At 44.4% G+C, this 26,525-nt stretch overlaps 1 protein-coding gene and 1 non-coding gene across 2 annotated transcripts in view; both read left to right on the top strand.

Annotated features, from left to right (window-relative positions):
• Positions 1-26,525, top strand: part of LOC126188350 (titin homolog) — a 1,721,077-nt gene that overhangs the window by 308,315 nt on the left and 1,386,237 nt on the right. Inside the window, exon 3 of the mRNA XM_049929949.1 lies at positions 18,843-19,116. Coding sequence (XP_049785906.1) covers positions 18,843-19,116 — 274 coding nt within the window. The remainder of the gene's footprint in view (positions 1-18,842; positions 19,117-26,525) is intronic.
• Trnat-ugu (transfer RNA threonine (anticodon UGU)) lies at positions 12,915-12,990 on the top strand. The gene has a single exon. It is a non-coding gene; the product is annotated as a tRNA-Thr (tRNA).

The raw sequence follows: 26,525 nt of genomic DNA, 5'->3' as shown, positions 1-26,525 counted from the left end.
CGTGGTGGAGATCATGATCAGCAATTCATGTCATGGCCTCCACGCTCTCCCGACTTAACCCCATGCGATTTCTTTCTGTGGGGTTATGTGAAAGATTCAGTGTTTCAACCTCCTCTACCAAGAAACGTGCCAGAACTGCGAGCTCTCATCAACGATGCTTTCGAACTCATTGATGGGGACATGCTGCGCCGAGTGTGGGAGGAACTTGATTATCGGCTTGATGTCTACCGAATCACTAAAGGGGCACATATAGAACATTTGTGAATGCCTAAAAAAAACTTTTTGAGTTTTTGTATGTGTGTGCAAAGCATTGTGAAAATATCTCAAATAATAAAGTTATTGTAGAGCTGTGAAATCGCTTCAATCATTTGTAATAACCCTGTAGTTCTACTAATTTGTCAGATACTTGCTACTGATCCATCCTCAACTACCTCCTCGTCGAAGAGATGTGACTTTTTAAAATTCCTTCGTTTCTTCCTTTATTTTTACTCCCAGAAGCGCAGACCAACCTGATAAGGCCCAAGTATACAGTTTTCAGATTTTTTCGAGTATTCTGCGTAGCATGTTTCAGCCTGTACATGTAGATTCGAGGACGTTAGTTATCTAGCGTATCAGTATTTCTCAACAGTTCATAAATACTAATTACCAGCATTTTAATGTCTAATTATCCTGGGAATCAATACGTCAGGAAACTATCTAACGCCTGTTTGCACTCACTCCTTTCTGCACTCACCTGTAGACTCTTTCATTTTAAGACATGACAGTTTCACCAAACATTGATTCTTTTTACTGCAGTGAAATGTTATTCGATTAAAACTTCAATAACTTCCATAAAACATTATTATGTTTCCTGTCAGAGTCTTCTGCCTGCTACCACCAAAGTTACAAATTACACGGCATCTTCGGCTGGAAGATCGGTCCTCGGGATTGTTGGCATACTGAATATTAACTTTGATAAGTTACCCAGAAGTCCGCGTCGCAGTATCGATATAGATTTAGATCATAAACGTAGATATGAAATAAATTAAGACTATAACCTAGCATTGATGCAAAATATACCGGAAGTACAGCATTGTTGGTAAGCTGATATGTGTGATGGTGGAATAATCGATAATAATAATAATAATAATAATAATAAAGTGTGGCTCAGAGGACTGGTGTAAGTCTCAAATGGACGCCACTTTGACGACTATCTTGCCCCTAATTTGCTGCAGTAAACCTACCGGAGAAAGAGGACCTCCATTTTTACGGGGAGTGCGAACCACATGTTTCTTGTGAGTCCCTTCATCACTGAGAGCGGAAGGCTATGTTAAAAGCAGACTGAAATATTCGGTGGTCCGGCTAGGATTCGATCCCGTCACCTTTCTGTTTCTAGATACATGCTTTATCACTAGAACAGCACGCCCGACAACATCCGGATGACAGCGCTAATAACTTTCACCTGTAATTCTATTACCATTTGCATTTCAGAAAATCTTGACACGATTGTTTATTAACGACGCCATATATAAATCCTTCCAGTGTCTGTGTTTTGTTTCTCTTACTGTCTCTGGTGTCTTTACTGTCGCAAAACTAATTGTGCGGGATCTGCCTCAGGAAGCAAAGGCTTTATGTTACGTGTTATGTGATGCAAACATCAGGCTTATTCTCGACATTTTCCACTGGAATCCACTAGATATCGTAGGGAACTAACCAGTTTGTATGTTCAGTGTAGGATCGATGTCGGTCAGAAGATACGAGAAGGGCAGTGATTAGGTTTGTTTTAGAAACGAAGTTGTAGTAATTTTCGTTTGTATGCAAACAACTAAATAGCTAAGTCGGGTCTCAAAATGACGCTCGAGGTGATCCTATACTATAAGAACTTCAAATAAGCTGATAATGTTATATCACTAGTTCCAAGGAACGGTGAAATTTAAATGTCTCTGTGGACGACTCAACCCAACAACTCAGAAAAGCAGACGTCTCTCCGAGAGTTGGTAAGTGTAATCAACCAACTGACTGGAGGAGAATATATACATAAAGATGTTCCATCACTTAATGTGAAGCTCAAGCACTCTACAATTACCTTCCATCTTGCAGCCATATATGCCACGGAGTTCTGACATTACACAGAAAAATGATTGATTGGAACAGCAGACGTAAGAGAGAGGCGAATCCTTAGAAAGATGTTATTCCTTAATGGAATATGGAGGTTTCACTGACGTTGTAATTCAGAGGTCTGTTCCCACACAAAGAAACTATCCGATTTTGAGCGAAAAGGTCGGTTATGGTCATGTAAAAATATGACATTCATGTAAAATATTGCACCCTAATTGATACACCAACCGTCTGCGCTTTTACGGCCAGAATAAAAGTTCCATGCCAGATGACTTAGGGTATCATAAAAGGGTTTAAATCCATTGTAGTTGACAGACTGTGCGCCAGGCCCCAAATAATATCTTCAGAAATGACTAATGAAGATGAAAATGCACCTTCTGGCCGAAATCAGGCAGGAGCAGTGCTATGTCAATGCCTCAAGGTTAAACAAACGCTGTACCTGGTAGGTCTATCCTAAATAAGAAGACGTAGAAGCAGAGACAAGGCACCACCCGTAGATGCTGTTCAGATTTGCATTCTGTTTGACAATACGGTTTCGCGATCGGTAAAACGCAGGTTTGACAGAGAGGTTGGAATGCATATTTAAACACCATTTATAGGCGATTCTACTTTGTATTACTATCAGACACATGATTTCCCTCCGGCTTTCAAGCTATCAGAAGAAATATTTGAGTATACGGAAACGCCAAGTGTTAGTATTATGTCGATTGTTCATTTGTGTTGCATCTTTCGAATACCAACAAATACGAAGATTGGTCAAGTTTTATTACTGCACGTCTCTGAGTCTTCAAAAGTTACAAATATAGTGAAACAAACGTCTGTAACGTCCAAAATCAATCACGGAATAAAATTCGCGAGACTGTTGTTAATTTCTTTCCCTATATAATTCGTTTGTTGTGGTTGCCATTACTCCAGAGTATAGCATACGATGATTGAACAGCTCCGCCTGTGCTTGGAGACGTGGACGAAGAACCAGTGAGACAAGGTGGGGACGGGGATCGCGCAGCCTTTGGCAACGTGAAATGTTAGACCAGAATAGCTGACATCGCGACCTAGCGCCTCCGTTCCTCTTGGCCGTCGGTCAACGCCCGGGACCACTGTTTTGTTGTCTTATCGCCTCTCAGGAGAACATTTAAACACGGTCCTCTTTACGATGTGTTGCATTATTCTGCTATGGATTAGACACATTACATCATTGTTGTATATAGCTATTAATCATGTTCATACAAGCGTCTGCACATGATGTTCATTCCTGCTATTTTGCATTATACAGGTGCAAACGCCTTGAGACAGATACACATCTTTAAATTTTTTTCCTGGACATGTTACGCGCAAAGCAGTAGAATTTAGATATATTGCTAGTTATTTACACCATGCTCGCCATTGATTGAGATATGGCTTTGTTTTGCGAAAGATTTGAGCTTAAGTCAGTGGGAAGATTGAAGTCTCTTTTCCTGAACCGAAATGATACTCCTGCTGCTAACTTTAATGTGAAATTACCACCAGAAGACACAATTAAGGTAAATGAATAAAATGTGGAGGAGACTGAAATTGAAGAAACGAAAAGCGTTCACCTACTGTTTGTCGGAACGTAACATTTAAACACTACATACGTTGCACCAACACTGTTCCCAATATTCACTACTTTGCCTTCATTTCTAGCGAGTTACTACGTCAAAATACGCCTGGAATTTGCATTGTAGTGTTTCACAGGCACTGTAGAGCATGTAAATCTCCACGTGTAGTTTTCGAATCTTCTCTTGAAGCCTCTATGTCGAACAATGGGTTGCTTTCTACTTGGTGCCTCAATAAAAAGCAAACGAAAAGATATTTTCGTAAATCAGAGGTAGGTAGTGACACAGTATCTGACACAGTATCTTATGCATTCAGTTTACATGTGCTTTACTTGCGAAGGCTATCCTTGAGCTGGACAGGCGAACTGGAGACAATTAAGAAAGAGAGTCAGCCGTGACTGCGATACATTTCGCTGCCTCCTAGGGGATCGAAGAAGCTTTGAGGCGATGTTGAACCGAAAATATGGAGCACTATGCCGAAATCAAGAGAAATGCGTTAACATTTTGTCTTACACTACATTTGGTGAGATAAACATACAGTTGAATTATAGTAATGAAACCACAGTACCGCCGAGTGAGTGATATTTATTGGTACCACGCCAAGATTCAGTAACACATTTTTAGTATTAACATGTTTATTCGGAGTTTATCTTTTGTACGTCTCATCTGCCACGCTCATTCTTCCAGATCTCGCACTTCCCTTTCATTGATAAAGAGCAAGGACACTTTTTGGCCAAAAGTTTAAGATTTCAGAGACACTTTCCAAGTTGACGACGTGTGTATGCGTCTCTCAAACCAACGAAGAAACTACACTGACTGTGTAGCTAGAAAAAGCGTTGACATTCCGGACAGGAAAAATTGAGCATTATTCTTTTGAAACACTCGAAGGACGTTGTTAATGGTCATGGAGCCGCACCTTAGAAATCTCCACAGTCGCTGTTGGAATACTGTCACTTGCTGCAGCCGATGTTGCTAACGCCATTCAGAGTGCATTGCTTCATCGTAACTGTTCAATTATGTGGTTTAAGGACCTGCAGTGTGTATAGGATCACTACAGTCTGGTAATGCTTATGTGGCTGCTACGAACCAAAGATAAGTGAGTCATGTTAGTGTGTTCATGTTGCTATTGTTGCACGAAATGTCAGAGTTTGCGATAACGTTCCAGTATGTTTTTTTTTTTATGCTAGACAAATACCAGTCGTGAGAGTACAGTGTACCAAACATTATCTAATATGATCACGAGTCATATAGATTGTGTGTATTTCTGAAAGTAATCTTCTCATGAGATTATTAATATTTTTTTCTTCAGCACACGCTTGGAGCAATTTTAAAAATACACAACGAAGACCATTTCGTAGTACACCAGGGAGCATACAAATGGTTCAAATGGCTCTGAGCACTATGGGACTTAACTTCTGATGTCATCAGTCCCCTAGAAGTTAGAACTACATAAACCTAACTAACCTAAGGACATCACACATATACATGCCCGAGGCAGGATTCGAACCTGCGACCGTAGCGGTCGCGCGGTTCCAGACTGTAGCGCCTAGAACCGCTCGGCCACTAAGGCCGGCACGGAGCATACATTCCTTAGTTGACCCACGTACCATGGACTCACTGGACATCCTTAGGCCTTGGTGCCATGACAACTAGTTTTGTAGTCTCTCAGGCGATATGCATCACCGAAATATCGACTAACATCGAAGCAGAAAATCTTCCAGTACCTGAAGGGCACACAGAACGATCTTTAGATCCGATAACGTGACGAGTTATCTCAATTCATAAGAACTACATAACATTTTGTCTTGCGAAGTGTTGTTGAGAGGATGGAGTCCGAAATTAAATATAGACTGAATATGGCTTACCGTTCACTTGGGGAATTGAGTGCCATATTCAACTATAAATTTTGAGTGTACTTATAACCGAAAGTTTCTGAGGATTGTGTATTGCCAGTTGTAACGTAGTGTAGTGTAGTGAGACGTGGAATGCAAGATGCTCTAGATGCGACGATAGGGGATTCGTGTTTAAATGCTACTCTTCCTTATACAGGTTTTCTCTTGTGTTTTTAGGTTTCTTCAGTAGAAATATACTATTATTTCTTCAGAAGCCACAACCGGCTCCTTGCCCGTCCGAAAGAACAGATACCATCTTCATATATGTATAGTTAAGGCTCACCGGCCATTTGCCCATCTTCTTCTGTGTGGATGTACAAACAGTGCCCGAACTCTTACGGGATTCGGCAGTAAAGCCGCGAGTAATGAGTATAATGGGCAGGGGCTCTATGAATATAATTCGGGACAATAAGCTGCGAATATGCACACATTTTCAACTGTCCCCGTTGACTGATATCAACGCCTGTATGCAGCTAGGGGTATTCATTTCATTGTAATTTCATTCTAACGAGCTGCACGGTCAACGATGGTATCTGTTCTTTCGGACATGTCCGAAAGAAAAGATACCATCTCCATACATACATTCTGCTTATGTTTGCATTTGTCCTCTGTCGACGTAGGCACGTGGATGTGTTCCATTACCCCGAGTACCTGCAGTAAACTCTGGGAGCGTCAACGTCATTGTTGTATTATGTAATTAATAAGGTTGTGTTTGAGTGAATGGTACACTGTGATACATTTTTGAATAGGTCTTTAGGAGAGGAAATGAATTACTGAATAAAAAATACAGGTTACCATTTGATGTCCCCCTGACGGCTAAAGAACATTTGCTTGAAACATTTTGTAATTTGCATCTGGACAAACAGTTATTTAGGGCGGTCAAGATAAATGGCACACCCTGTATACGAATAATTTACTTGCACCTCCAGTTGGTACCCTTCTGCTGCCAATTTTCAATTGTTACGATCTGTTGTGTATATAAAAATAATTCAAGAATAAGTCTTCTGTGCTTGATTAGTAATGTTACAGGAATTGTTCATCGTAGTGCCTATAGACAGCAATACCTTGTTCATATAAACTGAACCCTCGAGTAAACAAGACGAGTGTTCGTTGCTCGTCGGCTGCATTGCTCAAGCATCCCGTGTCGTAAAACCACTGAAAGTAGGCCTTACGAATGTGTAATATATTTTGTTGTTATTCCAACACGAATGAAATTCCGACACACGCTAAAGCATCGAAACATCTTTGCTGATCCTGTGCTAAACGTTTAACCAATGCAGTTCTCGTATCAAATCTCACAGGACAGTCGGTTTCGCTGTTACGAGACTGAGGGGGGATGGGGGGATTGTGGGTGGGAAAGGGGAGTGAGGAGGTGGATCGGAGCTTTGGCAGTTCTGCCGGGGCTACAGGATCACTTCGGTATGGCTCTGACTGTTGGGCACATCTTCAACGTTTCGTGTCTCACAGAAGTGTTGCTGAACATTCGAAAACGTTGCCGTGGCGTACGTCAGTTTCGCGGGCGGAAATCTTTCTTACCGTAAGTAACAATGTGCATACCTCCCGGCTGTAAATGACGCTTTGGGGGATGTTGACGAACGGAAAAGCGTACACAAAGAGCACCTACCCTTCGCCGATTGGAGAGGTGGCGTGGTCTTCTGAACTGGACTGACAATGCGGGTTTCCTTTCACTTTCCTCACAGGATTAAGAAAGAAGTTTCCGAGTAAGAAAAACAAGCTGACAAGACTCACACTTAATGTTCTCTCCAGACAGAATTTATGAATGTGATTGCTCTGCAAGCATTACAGCGTGACTTTGCTTGTATATCTGGTACGGCCCTAGCGGAGCATAACGTGCTTGGCAATGTGAGAGGTAAGTGTTAGGTCGTGAGCATCTAGACGTGGCTTACGTGTTTGCAGAGAACGTGTGTGTGGTCCTGAGTGTGGTGTAACGACCTAGATGTGCCGTAAACGTCACGCAGCCCGACATTCAGCAGGTCAGCCCCCGTGGCTAGCGGCAAGGCGATGCCGTATACACGGCTCTGCACTCCTATTACGACGGAGATTGTGCAGAACGTAGATGTTATGGTGGAGAGATGGGTAGCGAAAGCAGTCCTAGAATGTTTGAGTACAGTATCAGTAGTATCTTGCTTGACGTAGCACTCAGTATCGAAGTGTAACGTTGGAAAGCGAAATGAAATGTAAGCAAGGAAAAAGGTTCACTTCTGTTTATTGAGAGGAGTGCAGCTCATCTGTAAAGAAGACAGAATATAGGACATTGGTGCGACGCATTCTTGAGGATTACTCCAGTGTTTGTGATCCCCTACAGGTCGTATTAAACGACGATATCGAAGCAGTTCAGAGGCAGGCTGCTAGATTTGTTTCTGATACGTGCGATCAACACCTATGTATTACGAAAATGCTACGTGAACTCAAATGTGGATCCGCGGAGCGAAGAAGAGGTTCTTTTCGCAAAACACGAAAACCTGCATTTTACACCTATTGCCATCAACATACATCTCGCGAAAGGACTGCGAAGACACGGAAAAATAACTCAGGACTCGTAGGTAGCATACAGACAGTCGCTTCTCCTCCTCGCTCCATTTGCGAGTGGAGAAAGAAAGGGAATGACTGGCGGAAGTACAAGATAACCTCCGCCATGCGCCGATGTTTGTGTGTAGATTTATATCAACAAATGCTTGAAAATGTTAGGTATTTATTGACTAAGGAGGTGTTGGACCACTTATAGTCTTTCTTAAAGCTTGTATTTGTATCAGTACAATTTGCCAATCAGTCCTCCACAGACTGAGCCATGAACGACTGCGAAGTAGAAGAGAAACAGTAATTACTTGTGTACCGTCAACTTCAACCGCAGTAGCTGAGTTATGTATGGGGTAGTTAATCGGACTAACTGATCTGCACTGATGGCCGTATTACTATCTATCGACCACGCGTTTCAGGTTGCTTTTATCGTAGACATCGTCTAGGAACACAGAATTTTTCTCGTTGTATTTGTTCATACTACTTTAGTAATTCGTTTCGTTCATTGCTTACATAGCTGCAGAAGCTAAGCTGCTCTCTAGTAACAGTAGTAGAATATGATATGCTCGCTCAAAACATCTCTCGGACCCACACACATTCCAAACCCTTCTCCTTTCCTTTTGTAGGAACTCGACAGTCTAGACTGCAAGACTGTTTGGCCTTTCCTTTCTTCGCAAACCCCTGCTGGTATCGAAAGCATTGTAAAACACTGGCTACACGATTATTCTACATTGCTCCTTGCCAATAGCAGTTATTGTCTGAAGCTTCTATACTATTGTGGAAACGCAAGGCAATGCTAGCCACACGACTTACCTTTTAAGCAAATGTACGTTCACAGCATTTTTAGATTTAAAGGAAGCGTTTGATAACCACGACTGGAATACACTCTACGAAATTGTGAAGATAGTTGGGATAAAATACAAGGATCGAATAGTTGCCTACAATCTGTACAGAAACCAGGCCAGTAACAAGAGACAAAAAACACGAAATGAAGTCAATGACTGAGATGGGAGTGACACAGGGTTTCAGGCTATCATTCGGTCTGCACATTGAACACAAAGTAAAGGAAACAAAGGGAGGGGGATTAATATTCATGCAGAAGAAATTAAAACGTTGAAGTTTTTCTATGACATTGTAATTCTCTCGTAGATGGGAAAGGATCTAAAAGATTAGCTGAACGAAATGGATAATGTTATGTAAAGAGATTACAAGATGGACATTAACAAAATTAGTAGCTTCCACATATCGCTGAAAGAAAAATTAGCTATGTTGTTAATTACTCACCACTTTGCTCATTATTCTCCGCCAGAAGTCTTGTGTCGATGTGTTAAACGGTTTATGAAACTTTACAAGAGCCTACGTTAAGAGAACATTTTGGTACATCAGTTAGGTTCCATGTAATATTTAGTCTAAATATAATCAAATATTACTTAAAACTATTGTAAAATTTTATATGTACGAACTTATATATTCATGAAGTGGTAACATCAATGTTTTTATGCAAGTATGCTGCAACGTATTTAATAACGTGATGTAGATCGTCTGTCGTAAATACTGATGTATATATCACTTCCATTGTACATTAGTTACGAGCTGTACGTCCATAGATAGTCAATCATTAGAGACGGGGCACTACTTGTTGAACGAGAATGGAGTACAACTATGCAGGCTCATTCAGATGCCCCTAGCACACGGCTTTTTGCAGTCCCTGTCGTTTTCAAATACCACTCGCAGGATCTTCCTATTCTCTCGCTTGCTATGTGCAAAATGTTAGGCCTACAGACAAAGTGAATGGGAACTTTTTTGCAGGAAAGTTAATGTTGTTAAATTTTGTAACAGGATAAATTTTTGCTGTAGAGTCACGGTTTTCGAGTTATTCAGGAACAACGCGTTTGGAGGTCACTTTTGTACGCTGGAAAAATTCGGAAACTATGGCTTCTTGAGAAAACGCATCCCAGTACAAAATTTAACTACATTAAATTTCCTACAGAAAGATCCGGTTCATTTTTTCTGTATGGCTGACAGTCTGTGTGTGGCGAGTGAGAGGATGTGATAGACTTGTGCATGGTATCTGAAGGCGTTGTGGGTTGCATAACACCCAGCAGCAGGGGCAGTAGAATCAGCCCGTGTAACATCGGTGGAGGCCTATATAGTCAGACGCTCCTTTCAACTGGAAACTCACTAATATTTACTGAAGCGAAAACAAATTAATACACTGTCGATGAAGATGAGGCGATTTCATATAGTTAGACAGACACTGGCCATAACATTATTTAGGAATTGAAGAACATTGGAGCCATTGCTGATTAGATTGCTTCATTTCAGTGGTACGATGGAGTTTAAGACCATTGATTGTTAATTCAGTCGATTCTTTACGTTCTATTATTTTTCCGTTATTTCGAGCGCCGTCTCTGTTTTCTCATGTTACTTACTTCTGTCTAATGGCGCAAAAAATTTCGCAGTGCAAGCCGGTATTTACCGGGTTGCTAGTACACTTTGTTCCCCAGCACTCACATACTGCACTTTAGGTGCATGTCCCGATTTTTTTTTAATGCGTGGAATACCTGATGTAACAGATTCGCAAGACAGTTTAGTGGCAGATGAAGTACCAGCGAGCTTCAGGCTCTGGTTCTAAACTCTATACAGTCACGCAAAGCGATTTTCTGTGTCTTTGTCCCATCACTGCACTGACATTCGCCGAGTAGGTAGAAACGCCTTGCAGACAGCCTTGTCCAAGGGTGCAGAACCGCGTGTAGCTGGAGCAAGGGGCTGGGTGCTCTGCACAGGACGTTCTCGGCCTGTTGGCGCCCCGTCAGACTAGAGAGGAACTTGACGCCAAGATATTTGACCCCTTTGCGCCATAGCAGTGGTGGGCCACGAAAGCTCAACCGCATGCAACGCGAGTGGGACTTTCCGCCACAAGAACATATTCAGGGGCGCGCTGGTACGAACGCGATAGCTTGGTATAGCCCTTAAAAATGTGTAACAGTAATGCTGACGAACCTTACTAGGAATGCACGGAAGAAAGCCGACGTCGCTATCGTGGAATCCTATTGAGTAAATTTACGTAACCTGAATACCAAGAAGACTGTGTGGTCATTGCACATGCACGCTGCTACCATCGAATATCTCGTGTATGTGTGATGAGAATAAAGCAAGAGAGATGTAGGCACGTACGAGTACACAGACGTGTACAAGGTCTATCCGCCCCCCCCCCCCCCCCCAATTCGCGAAGGCAGTGGGGAGTAAATAGATAATCTAGGAACGATGTACCATATTCTATGGAAACGACTCAGTGGTCGAGGCATCCGGAGCTGTCGCAGTAGATTTTGTAACGACAACTCCGCAGACAGTTGTATTCTGAACCAGTTTTATCGAGGCGGTACAGGCTTCGTGTCTTACAGCAACATCATGTTGTTGTCTATATAAACAAGAAGAAACGAACAATGACAGTGATTCAACCCCTGTACATAAACATAACACTAGAGCCGTAAGAACATAATTATGAGAACAGACAAATGCACAAATGTACTTACGAAGATTAAAACATGGCCGGCTGGGGTGGCCAAGCGGTTGTAGGCGCTACGGTCGCAGGTTCGAATCCTGCCTCGGGCATGGATGTGTGTAATGTCATTAGGCTAGTTAGGTTTGAGTAGTTCTAAGTTCTAGGGGACTGATGACCTCAGAAGTTAAGTCCCATAGTGCTCAGTGCCATTTGAACCATTAAAACACGGTAAACAGCATGGCGAAAGGTATAGAAATGGCTTCAAATGGCTCTGAGCACTATTGGACTTAACTTCTGAGGTCATCAGTCCCCTAGAACTTAGAACTACTTAAACCTATCTAACCTAAGAATATCACACACATCCATGCCCGAGGCAGGATTCGAACCTGCGACCGTAGCGGTCACGCTGTTCGAACAGTATAGAAGTCGTAACCTTTATAGTTAAAACCATAATGTCCGTGGGCCGGATAGTTAGTGTATGAAAAGTTGGGCGAGGGTAAACATCACGTTTTTATACAATAACTATCCGGCCTGCGGACGTCACAGTTTTAACTATGAAGATCGGGCCTTCTATATTATTCGCCATGCTGCTTACCATGTTTTAATCTTTTTAAGTACACTTTTGTTTTTATGTATTCTCATAATTAGAGGCTTATGTCTCTGGTGTCACTTTGATGTACAGGGGTTCAATCACTACCATTGGTTCAGATTACAGTTGTGTTTTCACTACAAAAAGCATTCTCTGCGCGCTGTGGAGTTTATATGCTGATAAAATGTAGACGTAGGTTTGAAAAGAGGCAAAATCGCGACTTATCGGATCACACTACACACCTCAAGCCCGGTTTCGTCCAGTTTCCGTATTGTTCTGCCATTGGAGACTGGCAGCCTTATGAGCTACTATGAGCAGCAATCTTGTTACACGCATTTCGGCACTATTCTCTCGGAAACTGATTTAGATAGACCTGCATTTACTGACAGCATTCATTTGAAACCGATCGTCACTGAGAAGCATTGGCTCTCACATCAGGTGGGTGTCGGTATCTGTCCGTGGATGACCATGCAGCTTTGCTAGACTACCATCATATATAGTTAAAATATGGCTTCCCGGCCATTGACGTTCTTGTGCGAACGCACACGCTATGCCCGAACTCGTACGGGACTTGGTAGATTAATCTGCCACGAGTAATGAGTATGATGGGCAAACATCTATTATGCGCACTACGAATGTAGTGGTGTGGACATGTTGGGAATGTGGATCTCACGGGGAGCGTGCAAGGGATAAGTCCCTGCAGACACACTATCCTCTGTGCCCGCGGTGGCTCAGATGGCTAGAGCGTCTGCCATGTAAGCAGGAGATCCCGGGGTTCGAGTCCCGGTCGGGGCACACATTTTCAACATGTCCCCAACGAAGTACAACAACGCCTGTTTGCAGCTAGGGTGTCCATTTAATTATCATTTCTTTTCTAGCAAAGCTGCATGGTCATCCACGGTAACTGTTCTTTCGGGAACGGATACTACCGTCATATATAGTGACCAATATTGTTTCTCGTCAGCGTACGTCGTTCATTAATGGAAACCACCGACAATCAGAATTCCACTCAGAATTCAGTAATAGATAATGCCCGAATTGTATTTCCCGAGTTCGATAGCAACATGCGAGACGCTTCGTTGAAATCTTTGGCGCGGCCATCGTCTTGTACTGTACCAAGGAAAATGGACGCAGCTACAGCAGGCTCGCATGCCTCAAACACAGAGACGAATGATAACAAACAGATGCTGCATCCACGGCTCAGGCGTAAAAATAAGACACGCGGCGGAACCGCCGACGTCACGCCTCGCCGCCACCGCCGCCGCCGCCGCCTCCACAGCCGCCTCCACAGCCGTGGCCCCCGCCGTTTTTTCGATCGCCTGCCGACTCGCCCGTCGGCAACTACGGCCGCCGAACAGCCAGCGCTAGCCGCGCCTTTCAGCTTACTTACTTCATACGTCTCCGTTCTGTGGCGTAACGAGTAATTTTTAATTATTTTCTGATTTGTTATAATGTCTCTCGTCGCTCTGTCTTGCGTTTTTCCTTTGTTGGGATTCCTTTTTCTGCCGTCTGCCTCTCTGTTGTCTAACAGTAATTTAACAGTTGTTTCACGCTAGTTGTTTAGTATACACTTGCCAACGTCGTAGAGCAGTTGACTACTTGCCTGTCACGTCTGTATACGGACGTGGTTTAACCAACATGTAGAGAACGTCTAGCTTACCTACACAAGGATTTTTTTTTATCGGGTTTCGCTTTGAGAAAGGTATATTCCCCAATAAATTTTGTATTGCCGTGCCTCTTAAACGTATATTTGCGATTTGATTGCTACTGACCTTAACAACTAGTTACCTGCGACCTTCAGTTCCAACAATCAAAGCACGGCTATCTTTACACTGAGTGCCTCTGCTAGCCTACTATGACGAGTTACTGTGTAACTTACCGGAACCCAGCGAGGTGACACAATGGTTAGCACACTGGACTCGCATTCGGGAGGACGGCGGCTCAAACCCGCGTCCGGCCATCCTGATTTAGGTTTTCCGTGATTTCCGTAAATCGCTTTAGGGAAATGCCGGGGTGGTTCCTTTGAAAGGACACGCCTGCCATACTTCCCTAATCCGATGGGACCTGATGACTTCTCTGTTTGGTCCCCTCCACCGTATCAACCAACCAACGTAGTGTTGCTTGTCTACAGAAATTAGTTGTCTACAGGAATTCGTTCACCTTTGTTATTTAGTATTTTACCATCACCTTGTTTTTTTCTTTTTGAAAAGTCCATGTGATGGTGACTTGCAAAGAAGTTGAAATCGGCAGCAATACCATTTCCGTGAGGGTATGATGAAAAATATTGTATAAAAGAACTGTCTACAAGGCAGTGTACCCAGTGTCCGCCCCCGGTAGCTGAGTGGTCGGCGCGACAGAATGTCAATCCTAAGGGCCCGGTTTCTATTCCTGGCTGGGTCGGAGATTTTCTCCTCTCAGGGATTGGGTCTTGTGTTGTCCTAATCATCATAATTTCATCCCCATCGACGCGGAAGTCGCCGAAATGGCGTCAAATCGAAAGATCGGGAGTCCCTAGTCACACAAAAAAAAAAAAAAAAAAAAAGTGTCCCAGTATGGGTAGATTGTTATCTGTTCCTCAGTGTAAATACGTACTTATTGTCAAAAAAATCTGCGAGAAATTCGTTTAGATACTCTAACTGCGGCGAGTAATTAGCTAGTACTTCTGTAAACGAAATTATCTTGCAGAAAAACTATGTAAGCAACATGCAAACAACGTCGTTAGCCTCTCGCATGATGGTGCAAATGAAGACAACCGACAAGTAAGGAACAGATTGTGTATTAAGCTACATGAACAAATATTGAGTATCCGAGCTGAAGAATTTCAGGCGTATTTCTAATTTGTAAAATCATCAGGTGTCCACCCGGGTCATGCACGTTCTCCTTACGACGTGACATTGGGGAGACACCCGAAATTCTACAAAGCCTCAGTAGGTGAAATGTCTAAAGTGGTTTCATTGAAAATATCTCACAGCAGTATACGACAATGCAATGAGAAATACAAAATACGAGTACATTGATGGAGACATTCATAATAAAGAAGATTTTTAAAAAAATCCAACCTCAAAATATACTGCTAGCAAAAAGATGAACCACCTACAAGGGACACTTCACAGTTTGAGTTAGTACGTGATGTTATTTCAGTGATCATAAAGTTACGAGGTGCCGGGGCTAGCAGTGTATTTAACACTCAATTCTTCTAGAATCTACATATGTACATGATGCTCTAAGCCCCCCCTATTCTAACTCCAACTTTTGCTGTTGCACAAGGATAAAAAAAATACGTGAACTGACTCTAATCAACCCTGCCAGTGGAGTAGAAGAGAGTTTGGCACCTGCAATAATTTAATTTGATAAATAAGCTAAATAAACTAAGGTTTCATTAACATAGTGAGGAATGATGGGGTTGCTCTACCGATTAAAAGAATGAAAGTTCTGTCCAAAATAACAATATGATTTATTAAGACTAAACACAAAATAATAAACAAAAACACATGAAACATTTATAATACATCAAATTGGCTCAAATTGGATACTCAAACAAACGTTATGAAGGTGAAGTTGTCCCTAAACTAGATTGTGAGGTTTAAGACGAAGTGGTATGTGGAACCAATTCCTTGCCACTCAAATCTTAAGAGAGACACACAGCTAACCCAACATTAATTGCTGCTACTCAAGACAGAACAAAGTTAGAAAAAGACGAACAGGCGCGCTCTGCTGAACTCTGATTATCACCTAGGAAAATCCCTATCTGCCGGTGCTGCGGACATACCTTACCAAACTGTCTTCCTGACTGCCAGAACACGATCTGGCGTACCGGAGGCGATGTCTGGTTGCTTCGACGTCCTCGACCGAAAGGCGAGAGCCGACTACCTAGAGCACCCGTACAGGCCGAACACACAACATTCCCGCCCCCACGACAGTGGCCGTGGTTAAATGGTTCCAATCAGCAACTCGAAAACCGGCGGAAAATTCCACTCTATTGCCGGAGCACTACCATTCCACCAATGGAGATTCTTGGCGCCAATTTCTGCGCTGATTTTGCTACGTCACGGAGCTATGCCCTGAGCAAGCCAATCACAGTTACTATTTTGCAGAAAGCGCGGGAATTTTCCCGCCACAACTGCCTGGGTACACAAGACATTGCCACGCCTCGCTGGTAGGCCGCCAGAAAGTGTTTTCGCTAAGTTTCTGCGAAGTAACGGAACCTCTAGCCCAGCCGCTACTTCAGACCCCTCCGGGCGTGTCTTTTGACAATGTCGGCGTCTGCAAAGCATTCACTCGACTTCCTCACACCCGTCGACTTTAACGCTTTCCAGATCAGTAGAGCCCGCCTGTCACCGGACCACCCGGGTGACGAGAGACGCTGCGTGGGAAGTCCGCGTGTGAAGGAATAGCGACTTTTCACTGCAAGCAGTTAGAGAGGAAAATCGTAAGATAGAAATATGAGAGGGGGCTCATGCCACCTCTCAAAGTCTGCACAAATTTACGAACATCTTGGCTGTATGAGCCCACTTGCCGTTTTGTCGCTACACCCCGGATGCATCCAGTGAGTTGGTGTGGGAGGGGAGGCTGTCATACAGCCGTTCAATTCTCTCCCAGGAAACCTGGGCCACAACTGTTGTAACTGGATGATGGTTCTGGGACAGACTCGACGACCACGCATGTTCTGTCGAGCACAGATGTTGTTGATCACGTGAGCTGCTCACCACCAAGCAGACACATGCATTGTCCTGGTGAAGAATGGCACCACACTACTGTGTGGGGAACATGTGAGGACTAAAGATGTCCGTGGTGTACTACTGCGTCCTCAGAGTTGCCTTATTCAGTCGATGGCTACCTAGCTGCAGGAGTAACACCGCTGTGAGTCTCCAAAGCATTCAAAGAATGGAAACTCCCCACAATTTGCAGTCATACTGGCTCACGATTGTCATCAGGGGTAATACAGAAGCGTGATCCAACGCGGAACACAATGTGATGTCATCCGTAGTCGATGTTTCCGTATAACGGCACCGTTCCAAATGCACCATTTGGGCCGGCCGGGGTGGCCAACCAGTTGTAGGCGCTTCAGTCCGGAGCCGCGCGACCGCTACGGTCGCAGGTTCGAATCCTGCCTCGAGCATGGATGTGTGTGATGTCCTTAGGTTAGTTAGGTTTAAGGGGCTCTGGAACGCCCTATACTTGCAATGTTAAAATAACGCTTATAAATTACATCTTTCCTCACAAAGTATTTGAGGTAGGAAGTTGAATTTTTTACAGATTATTTATTGAAATATGGGCTAAAACTTAACACAGGGATTTTACAAAATTTTAGTTCAGTTATTGAAGATGATTTTTTTCAATTGTAATGAAAATTGACAACATTTTTTTTTCAATTTTTTATTTATATATTCAAAAATATACAGTTTTTTGGAAAAAGGCTGTGTTAAATTATGTAGAAGGTACTGTGTAACATTTACTGAAAGTTGGAAACAAATATGTTTGGAAGATCCTTGGAAAACATGTAATTAGCATGAGAAAATAAAAGTTTTGGGAATCGAGCGACAAAGATTGGATTAACTTTTTAGTGCATTCCAGGTCCATAGGATGGATTATCTTCATCCTCTGCAAACTCCTCCTCCAGCTTCCTCTTGTTCCTCCTCCTGTTTACTCTTGCTTGTATTTCTGGACTCTTTACAGCCCTGTCTGCAGCCCGAAGGCGTTCCTTGTCTAAAGCAAGCATCGCTCGTACCATGTTAGAACCTATCTTCATTCCCCTATTTCTAAATACCTTGCACCTTACAATGTTGCCATCATTGAAAGTCGCAACAGCATCATACACACCAAAGTGAAATGTTTCTATTCCAACAAATACAGTCTTGGGGATTCTCGGCCATATAACACTATTTACACTTTCATTGGGGTTTTGAGTTTTTCCGTGAATACACTTTTTCAACAGCGATATATATTGAACCATCACAGGTTAGCCACAACACATACTTTATCTCACATCACTAAAATGTACCTGATGAACACGGACGTTAATAATAACACCATTTGACAGCAGTTTAACAGCGCCACAGTGGGTCACGCCCATGTAGAACACATTTCAAAAAAAATTTAAAAATAGTTGTAGTCTTCGGAATTGAATAAATTATATATCTATTAAAAGGTAATAGTCTCCAGATTCAGAAAACGCAAAAAAGTAAAAATTGAACTTTTCATGATTTTGAGCCTTTACGGAGCCCCTTAAGTAGTTCTAAGTTCTACGGGACTGATGACCTCAGATGTTAAATTCCATAGTGCTCAGAGCCATTTTTGGACTATTTTGTGTTCTGGAGTTAACAGCAGCCTACGCATGGGACGATAATTGCCTACTTTCATTACTTGTTCTCGGATGGCGGGCATAGATGTGAAGTGTTCATGACATGGTTCGTGCAGAGTAGGGCGGTCCTCCGTTGTACTGGTCAGATGTCGTCGACCGGAACTTTTTGACGACGAGTACGCCTTCCCCCAGATTCCCTAGCAGCCCTTCACCGAGCGACTACCTGAATGCGACACAAATCTGGCTATTGCACGATTATCTGCAATTGTTGTGTTCTAGACTGTATGGACCAAGTCTCGTGTAACGTGTGTGCTGTGGCTGAGTAGCGCGCTGCGCTGCGTTGCAGGACGCGCGGGGACGAGGAGCTGTCGAGCGGCGGGCGGTTCCGCGTCTCGGAGAACAACAACACGGTGCTGCTGTCGGTGGAGGGCGTGTCGGCGGCGGACGCGGGCCGCTACTCGCTGCTGGCCAAGAACGCGGCCGGCGAGGCGCGCGCCGCGCTGGAGCTGCGCGTCGGCCGCGACGCGCCCTGCTTCCTGCGCCGCCTCTCCGACCTGGCCGTCAAGGTCGGCACGCGCACGCGCTTCCTCGTCGAGCTGAAGGCGCCGCACGACGTCAAGGTAAGCGCCCGGCTCTGCTGCTACTGTCCACTCCCACTAATGTGACCACCTGTCAAAAGCACACATAACCACTTCTTCCAGCGCGAGACGTGCAAGAAGGGAGTCAGCGAGGTTCGAGACGGTACTGAAACTCCTGGTTAAATCCGCAGGACATAACAGGTAGCTGGAATTGTGGAAAGGGGCCCAAAATGAGCGGCTGTCACACTCGAACACATATAACATTATTTAGTTGCCCAAACATCACAGCGCTAATTTCCGAGCTTAATGCCACAACCTCTTCAATTTTTAAAACCGCTGAAAGCCCATGATTTAAAACACAACTACAATAAATTTTCAAAAGCCAGAAAGTGCAAGGTTTTATCCTTAAATAATACAGGGCTGTTAGAAATGATTGAAGCGATTTCATAAATTCACTGTAGCTCCATTCACTGACATATGGTCACGACACACTACAGATACGTAGAAAAACTCGTAAAGTTTTGTTCGGCTGAAGCCGCACTTCAGGTTTCTGCCGCCAGAGCGCTCGAGAGCGCAGTGAGACAAAATGGCGACAGGAGCCGAGAAAGCGTATGTCGTGCTTGAAATGCACTCACATCAGTCAGTCATAACAGTGCAACGACACTTCAGGACGAAGTTCAACAAAGATCCACCAACTGCTAACTCCATTCGGCGATGGTATGCGCAGTTTATAGCTTCTGGATGCCTCTGTAAGGGGAAATCAACGGGTCGGCCTGCAGTGAGCGAAGAAACGGTTGAACGAGTGCGGGCAAGTTTCACGCGTAGCCCGCGGAAAATTGGCTGATGCCAGAACTGGAGACCGACAGCGCCGACTTCATCTTTCAACAGGATGGTGCTCCACCGCCCTTCCATCATGATGTTCGGCATTTCTTAAACAGGAGATTGGAAAGCCGATGGATCGGTCGTGGTGGAGATCATGATCAGCAATTCATGTCATGGCCTCCACGCTCTCCCGACTTAACCCCATGCGATTTCTTTCTGTGGGGTTATGTGAAAGATTCAGTGTTTAAACCTCCTCTACCAAGAAACGTGCCAGAACTGCGAGCTCGCATCAACGATGCTTTCGAACTCATTGATGGGGACATGCTGCGCCGAGTGTGGGAGGAACTTGATTATCGGCTTGATGTCTGCCGAATCACTAAAGGGGCACATATCGAACATTTGTGAATGCCTAAAAAAACTTTTTGAGTTTTTGTATGTGTGTGCAAAGAATTGTGAAAATAACTCAAATAATAAAGTTATTGTAGAGCTGTGAAATCGCTTTAATCATTTGTAATAACCCTGTATTTGTACGCAATCTGACTGCATAGAATAACAACAAAGAATGAAAGAAAACTTCCGTTAACACAATTAATTAATTAAGTCCCCAGCAACTATAAAACCTACAAAACAACAAAACACAAATGTAACTGTTCTGTGTGTGGAAGTGTGATTCAACGTACACATCTGGCACGGTACTTCCTCAATAAGACAAGATATTTTAGATATCATATAGACTCAATTAATTAAATAAAACTGAAATACTATAATTGCACATAGAAAGCCGAATTACAGTCTAATACATGAACACGAGCCAGATGCTTTCTTGACTGAACCTGTCACCAAGAGGCATTATTGTTTAAGACATTGAAATAATAAAAAAAAGAAATTTTTTACCTTCATATATATTGACGAAAAGCACATTACAGCATCCCTAATCCAACAACATCTGGTGTCTAGCCCATCAAAACAATATGACAACATCTGAACAAGCACTCTCCATGGGATATTCTCAACAATGACACGCTACTGCAACATCTCCACAAGCACTCTCTACCACCGCTTCTCGACAAGCACTTTGCCTACCACCGCTTCTGAACAACTACCCTCCACTACGACTTCACGACAAGCACTGCCTACCACCGTTTCTGAACAACTACTGCCAGTGGAGGCGGCTGAATAATACTCTTTGGTGCAATCTCTGGCGCTGTGACTCAGTGTAGCCACCTTTCAAAATTTCCGAGCTTAACTATCGACAGAATATATCACACAATCTTATGGCTTAATGGCACAACCTCTTTAATTTTTAAAACCGCTGATGGCCCATGATTTAAAACACAACTACAATAAATTTTCAAAAGCCAGAAAGTGCAAGGTTTTATCCTTAAATAATACTTCAAATGAGGCTGAAGGTCCAAAGAATGTAAGACTTGACAAGTAAGGAATTTTAATTTTAAAGTGGCTGAAGACCCATGAGTTACAACCGAACTACAAGAAATTTTCAAACGCAGAAGGCCCAAGCTTTCTACGCAACAGCCTTGCCACAGTGGATCCACCGGTTCCCGTGAGATCACCGAAGTTAAGCGCTGTCGGGCGTGGTCGGCACTTGGATGACTGACCATGCAGCCGCCATGCGCTGTTGCCGTTTTTCGGGGTGCACTCAGCCTCGTGATGCCAATTGAGGAGCTACTCGACCGAACAGCAGCGGCATCGGTCAGGAATCCCATCATAACGACCGGGAGAGCGGTGTCCTGACCCAACGCTCTTCCTATCCACATCCTCCACTGAGGATGACACGGCGGTCAGATGGTCCCGGAACGCCGCTCGTGGCCTGCCGACGGAGAAAGCCCAAGCTTTATCCTTAAATAATTTTTAAAAAGGGAGGCAGAAGGCCCAAACAATCTTCGACTTGACAAGGAAGAAAGTTTCAATTTTAAAACGGCTGACGGCCCATTATTTAAAACCCAACTAAAAGCATACAAATTCTTACCATCGGCTATGAGCCATTAAAATACACAATCAAACACCAACAACAAAAGGCAGTACAGCCAGCGGAACTCAGAAGTTTCCGGGGGTCGGTCTGCACTTGAAATATTAACGTTCGCTTGGGGGAGACAGGTAGTCGGCCCAACTATATCCGATATTCCGGCAACCCAACCAAGAGACAGTCAACTGACCCATCGAGAAGACGACTTGCTTTGCACCTCCAAAGCCGAAACGTAAAAGGCGTAGCAGTCCACAACCAAGTATGCATAAGCTGTCAAAACTACACGCACGTGTTGGACAGCGACAACACGGTGAGCAAAAGGACACTGCCTGAACTTTACGTCAGCGGCCAGGGCTGGTAACCGGAACGCTAACGGTTAAAAGGCAGAAAATTCCGCGAGTGCACTTGGACTTGAAATAACGAAAATACAGTTAAACTCCACCGGATGGTGGACAAACTTTCGCCAACTCGAACACTCGCTGTTGCTCACGTGTGCGTATCACGTTGTGGCAGTGACGTTTGAAAATTGTGCGCTGTCGACCTACACAACAGTAGCAATTTTGGTTTCTACTGGTATCAGCTATCCAGGATTAAAATTTCGTGACACAATTTTTCTCCGCCCTATATTTATATACAAGGAGAGTAATTCTCTTGACAGAAACAAGTAGTCTTGAATGCTGACAGAATCACATGAGTCACTAGTAAGTGGCGAGGCTTGGTAGCATCGTGCTACGTCGATGTAATTTCCCACTGTCTTCTACCATACTGATGTTTAATACAAGACACACATACAGAGTGGCCTCCTGCATACCAACCAGCAGGGATTCGGAAAATATCGATTCATGAAGACGCCGTCGATAGTGCAGCTATCGTAGCACTAATCTCAACACACACTATTGTTTCTGAAAACTGTAACGGTACGACTAATACATGTGAGTAAAATGAACATTATATCACAGATTAGCTGTATGACAGTATGCAAAGAATTAGAATAAGATAATTGCAAAGGCTCTCTAACAGTGTGAACTCAGTACCTGCTACTATCTGCAAATTTTGCTGTTAAAATAGTGTTTGTGGATTTTACCTAGCGTTCTAATACCATCCTGAAGTAGGGATTCCAAATTATCTCAGTCTGTAGGGGTTGATGTCACATGTTTATTCCAATAATACACTCCTGGAAATGGAAATAAGAACACATTGACACCGGTGTGTCAGACCCACCATACTTGCTCCGGACACTGCGAGAGGGCTGTACAAGCAATGATCACACGCACGGCACAGCGGACACACCAGGAACCGCGGTGTTGGCCGTCGAATGGCGCTAGCTGCGCAGCATTTGTGCACCGCCGCCGTCAGTGTCAGCCAGTTTTCCGTGGCATACGGAGCTCCATCGCAGTCTTTAACACTGGTAGCATGCCGCGACAGCGTGGATGTGAACCGTATGTGCAGTTGACGGACTTTGAGCGAGGGCGTATAGTGGGCATGCGGGAGGCCGGGTGGACGTACCGCCGAATTGCTCAACACGTGGGGCGTGAGGTCTCCACAGTACATCGATGTTGTCGCCAGTGGTCGGCGGAAGGTGCACGTGCCCGTCGACCTGGGACCGGACCGCAGCGACGCACGGATGCACGCCAAGACCGTAGGATCCTACGCAGTGCCGTAGGGGACCGCACCGCCACTTCCCAGCAAATTAGGGACACTGTTGCTCCTGGTGTATCGGCGAGGACCATTCGCAACCGTCTCCATGAAGCTGGGCTATGGTCCCGCACACCGTTAGGCCGTCTTCCGCTCACGCCCCAACATCGTGCAGCCCGCCTCCAGTGGTGTCGCGACAGGCGTGAATGGAGGGACGAATGGAGATGTGTCGTCTTCAGCGATGAGAGTCGCTTCTGCCTTGGTGCCAATGATGGTCGTATGCGTGTTTGGCGCCGTGCAGGTGAGCGCCACAATCAGGACTGCATACGACCGAGGCACACAGGGCCAACACCCGGCATCATGGTGTGGGGAGCGATCTCCTACACTGGCCGTACACCACTGGTGATCGTCGAGGGGACACTGAATAGTGCACGGTACATCCAAACCGTCATCGAACCCATCGTTCTACCATTCCTAGACCGGCAAGGGAACTTGCTGTTCCAACAGGACAATGCACGTCCGCATGTATCCCGTGCCACCCAACGTGCTCTAGAAGTTGTAAGTCAACTACCCTGGCCAGCAAGATCTCCGGATCTGTCCCCCATTGAGCATGTTTGGGACTGGATGAAGCGTCATCTCACGCGGTCTGCACGTCCAGCACGAACGTTGGTTCAACTGAGGCGCCAGGTGGAAATGGAATGGCAAGCCGTTCCACAGGACTACATCCAGCATCTCTACGATCGTCTCCATGGGAGAATAGCAGCCTGCATTGCTGCGAAAGGTGGATATACACTGTACTAGTGCCGACATTGTGCATGCTCTGTTGCCTGTGTCTATGTGCCTGTGGTTCTGTCAGTGTGATCATGTGATGTATCTGACCCCAGGAATGTGTCAATAAAGTTTCCCCTTCCTGGGACAATGAATTCACGGTGTTCTTATTTCAATTTCCAGGAGTGTAGTTGTCATTTGACCACTACAACGCCCATCATTGTAGGCTGCCAGAATTTTGTGATGTCGGTGGTGTCCAAATCATACTCATCCGCACTCTAAATCAAGTCCAAGCGTGACTTGACCGAAAATCTAACATTTTGCCTATCAGACTCAGTACACCATCGTCTTCATTGACGTGCTATTTCTCACCCGAAGCGTTTGTACTTCCTAGACAATTGAAACTGACTCATTTCTTGCTTGCCTACAGTTAATGTTGATGTAGAGTGAAGATGTCGAATCATCGATGACACGGCACGACGAAACCACGTCCCGGAAATCTATCATTATTCCCTACCCAGACTGACACATGAACTGATATTAAACCATCTGATGTCAACGAGGCGTACTTCGACATTTGCTGTTTCACTATTACGATGGCTATTTGTTTTCAAGGGCTGATCGGTTGCGAAATGGAAACCGCTCTGAAAACAAAAAAAATTTTTTTTTTTTTGTAACCGTTAACTACACCTTCCATCTACTTCACACAGTCGCTGCTCCGGCTTAGACTTCTGACATAGCGTGGTAGCAACTTTCCAATACCCTAGGTCACAAAAGGCAACCGTCTGTGCTTTCAGCCAATCCCCTACGCTAATATGCAGCTCGTTGTCTGCGTCAAAATGTTGTCATAGCCAGCGGTTCATGCGACCGAAGTGATGAAAATCAACGGGAGTGAAGTCGGGGCTGTGTGGTCGGCGACCGAACACTTCCCATCGAAAACTCTACAGGAGCGTGTTTGCTGCAGCTGCAGTGTGCGACTGAGCATTGTCACGAAGGCGGACGTGCGTGTGAGTTACATTCTGCAGGTCGCATGCAGTTAGGCCGAACCCGTCAGCACGCAGGGTTTAAAGGCCCGTCGACATCGAGGTCATTAGAGCTCAGTATGCAGTTCACACATGGTGGGAGAGACTGTTGCTCCACACATCTTTAGGTGCTCAGCTCACTGTGCGCTCAGAAGTGAAAAATGCGACGTGACGCGAGAAACGGGCATGCTAGAGAAACTGCGCAGCATATCAGCGTAAAGCACTCTCGGATTTTCATTGTAGTTTTCATTTGGTAACCGATCGGATCTCGAAGAAAATATCACTCGTATTTTGCTCGACAGTTTGTTAACGAAAAGGCTCGGCGCAACATTGGTGTTTCTGATCTCACAGAAGAGAACACAACTGGTCTTAGGGCCACGCCTTGTCTCTCTGTCCATGTAACTCTGCAACTATTAGGTAGCGTACAGATTATTGAATAATATTTAAAAAACTACTGTTAATCTTTCCGTTATATCGTAAAAAATCCACTCTGTAAATACGAGGTGCATTCAAGTTCTAAGGCCTCCGATTTTTTTTCTCCGGACTGGAAAGAGATAGAAACATGCGCATTGTTTTAAAATGAGGCCGCGTTCATTGTCAATACGTCCCAGAGATGGCAGCACCGTACATCAGATGGAATTTTACCGCCAGCGGCGAGAATGAGAACTGTTTTAAATACTTAAAATGGCGACGTTTTCCTTACTTGAACAGCGTGCAATCATTCGTTTTCTGAATTTGCGTGGTGTGAAACCAATTGAAATTCATCGACAGTTGAAGGAGACATGTGGTGATGGAGTTATGGATGTGTCGAAAGTGCGTTCGTGGGTGCTACAGTTTAATGAAGGCAGAACATCGTGTGACAACAAACCGAAACAACCTCGGGCTCGCACAAGCCGGTCTGACGACATGATCGAGAAAGTGGAGAGAATTGTTTTGGGGGATCGCCGAATGACTGTTGAACAGATCGCCTCCAGAGTTGGCATTTCTGTGGGTTCTGTGCACACAGTCCTGCATGACGACCTGAAAATGCGAAAAGTGTCATCCAGGTGGGTGCCACGAATGCTGACGTACGACCACATGGCTGCCCATGTGGCATGTTGCCAAGCAATGTTGACGCGCAATGACAGCACGAATCGGACTTTCTTTTCGTCGTTTGTGACAATGGATGAGACGTGGATGTCATTTTTCAATCCAGAAACAAAGCGCCAGTCAGCTCAATG

This window comes from Schistocerca cancellata, chromosome 5 (assembly GCF_023864275.1).
Source record: "Schistocerca cancellata isolate TAMUIC-IGC-003103 chromosome 5, iqSchCanc2.1, whole genome shotgun sequence".
NCBI lineage: Eukaryota > Metazoa > Arthropoda > Insecta > Orthoptera > Acrididae > Schistocerca > Schistocerca cancellata.
This window is presented reverse-complemented; position numbering and strand designations above follow the sequence as displayed.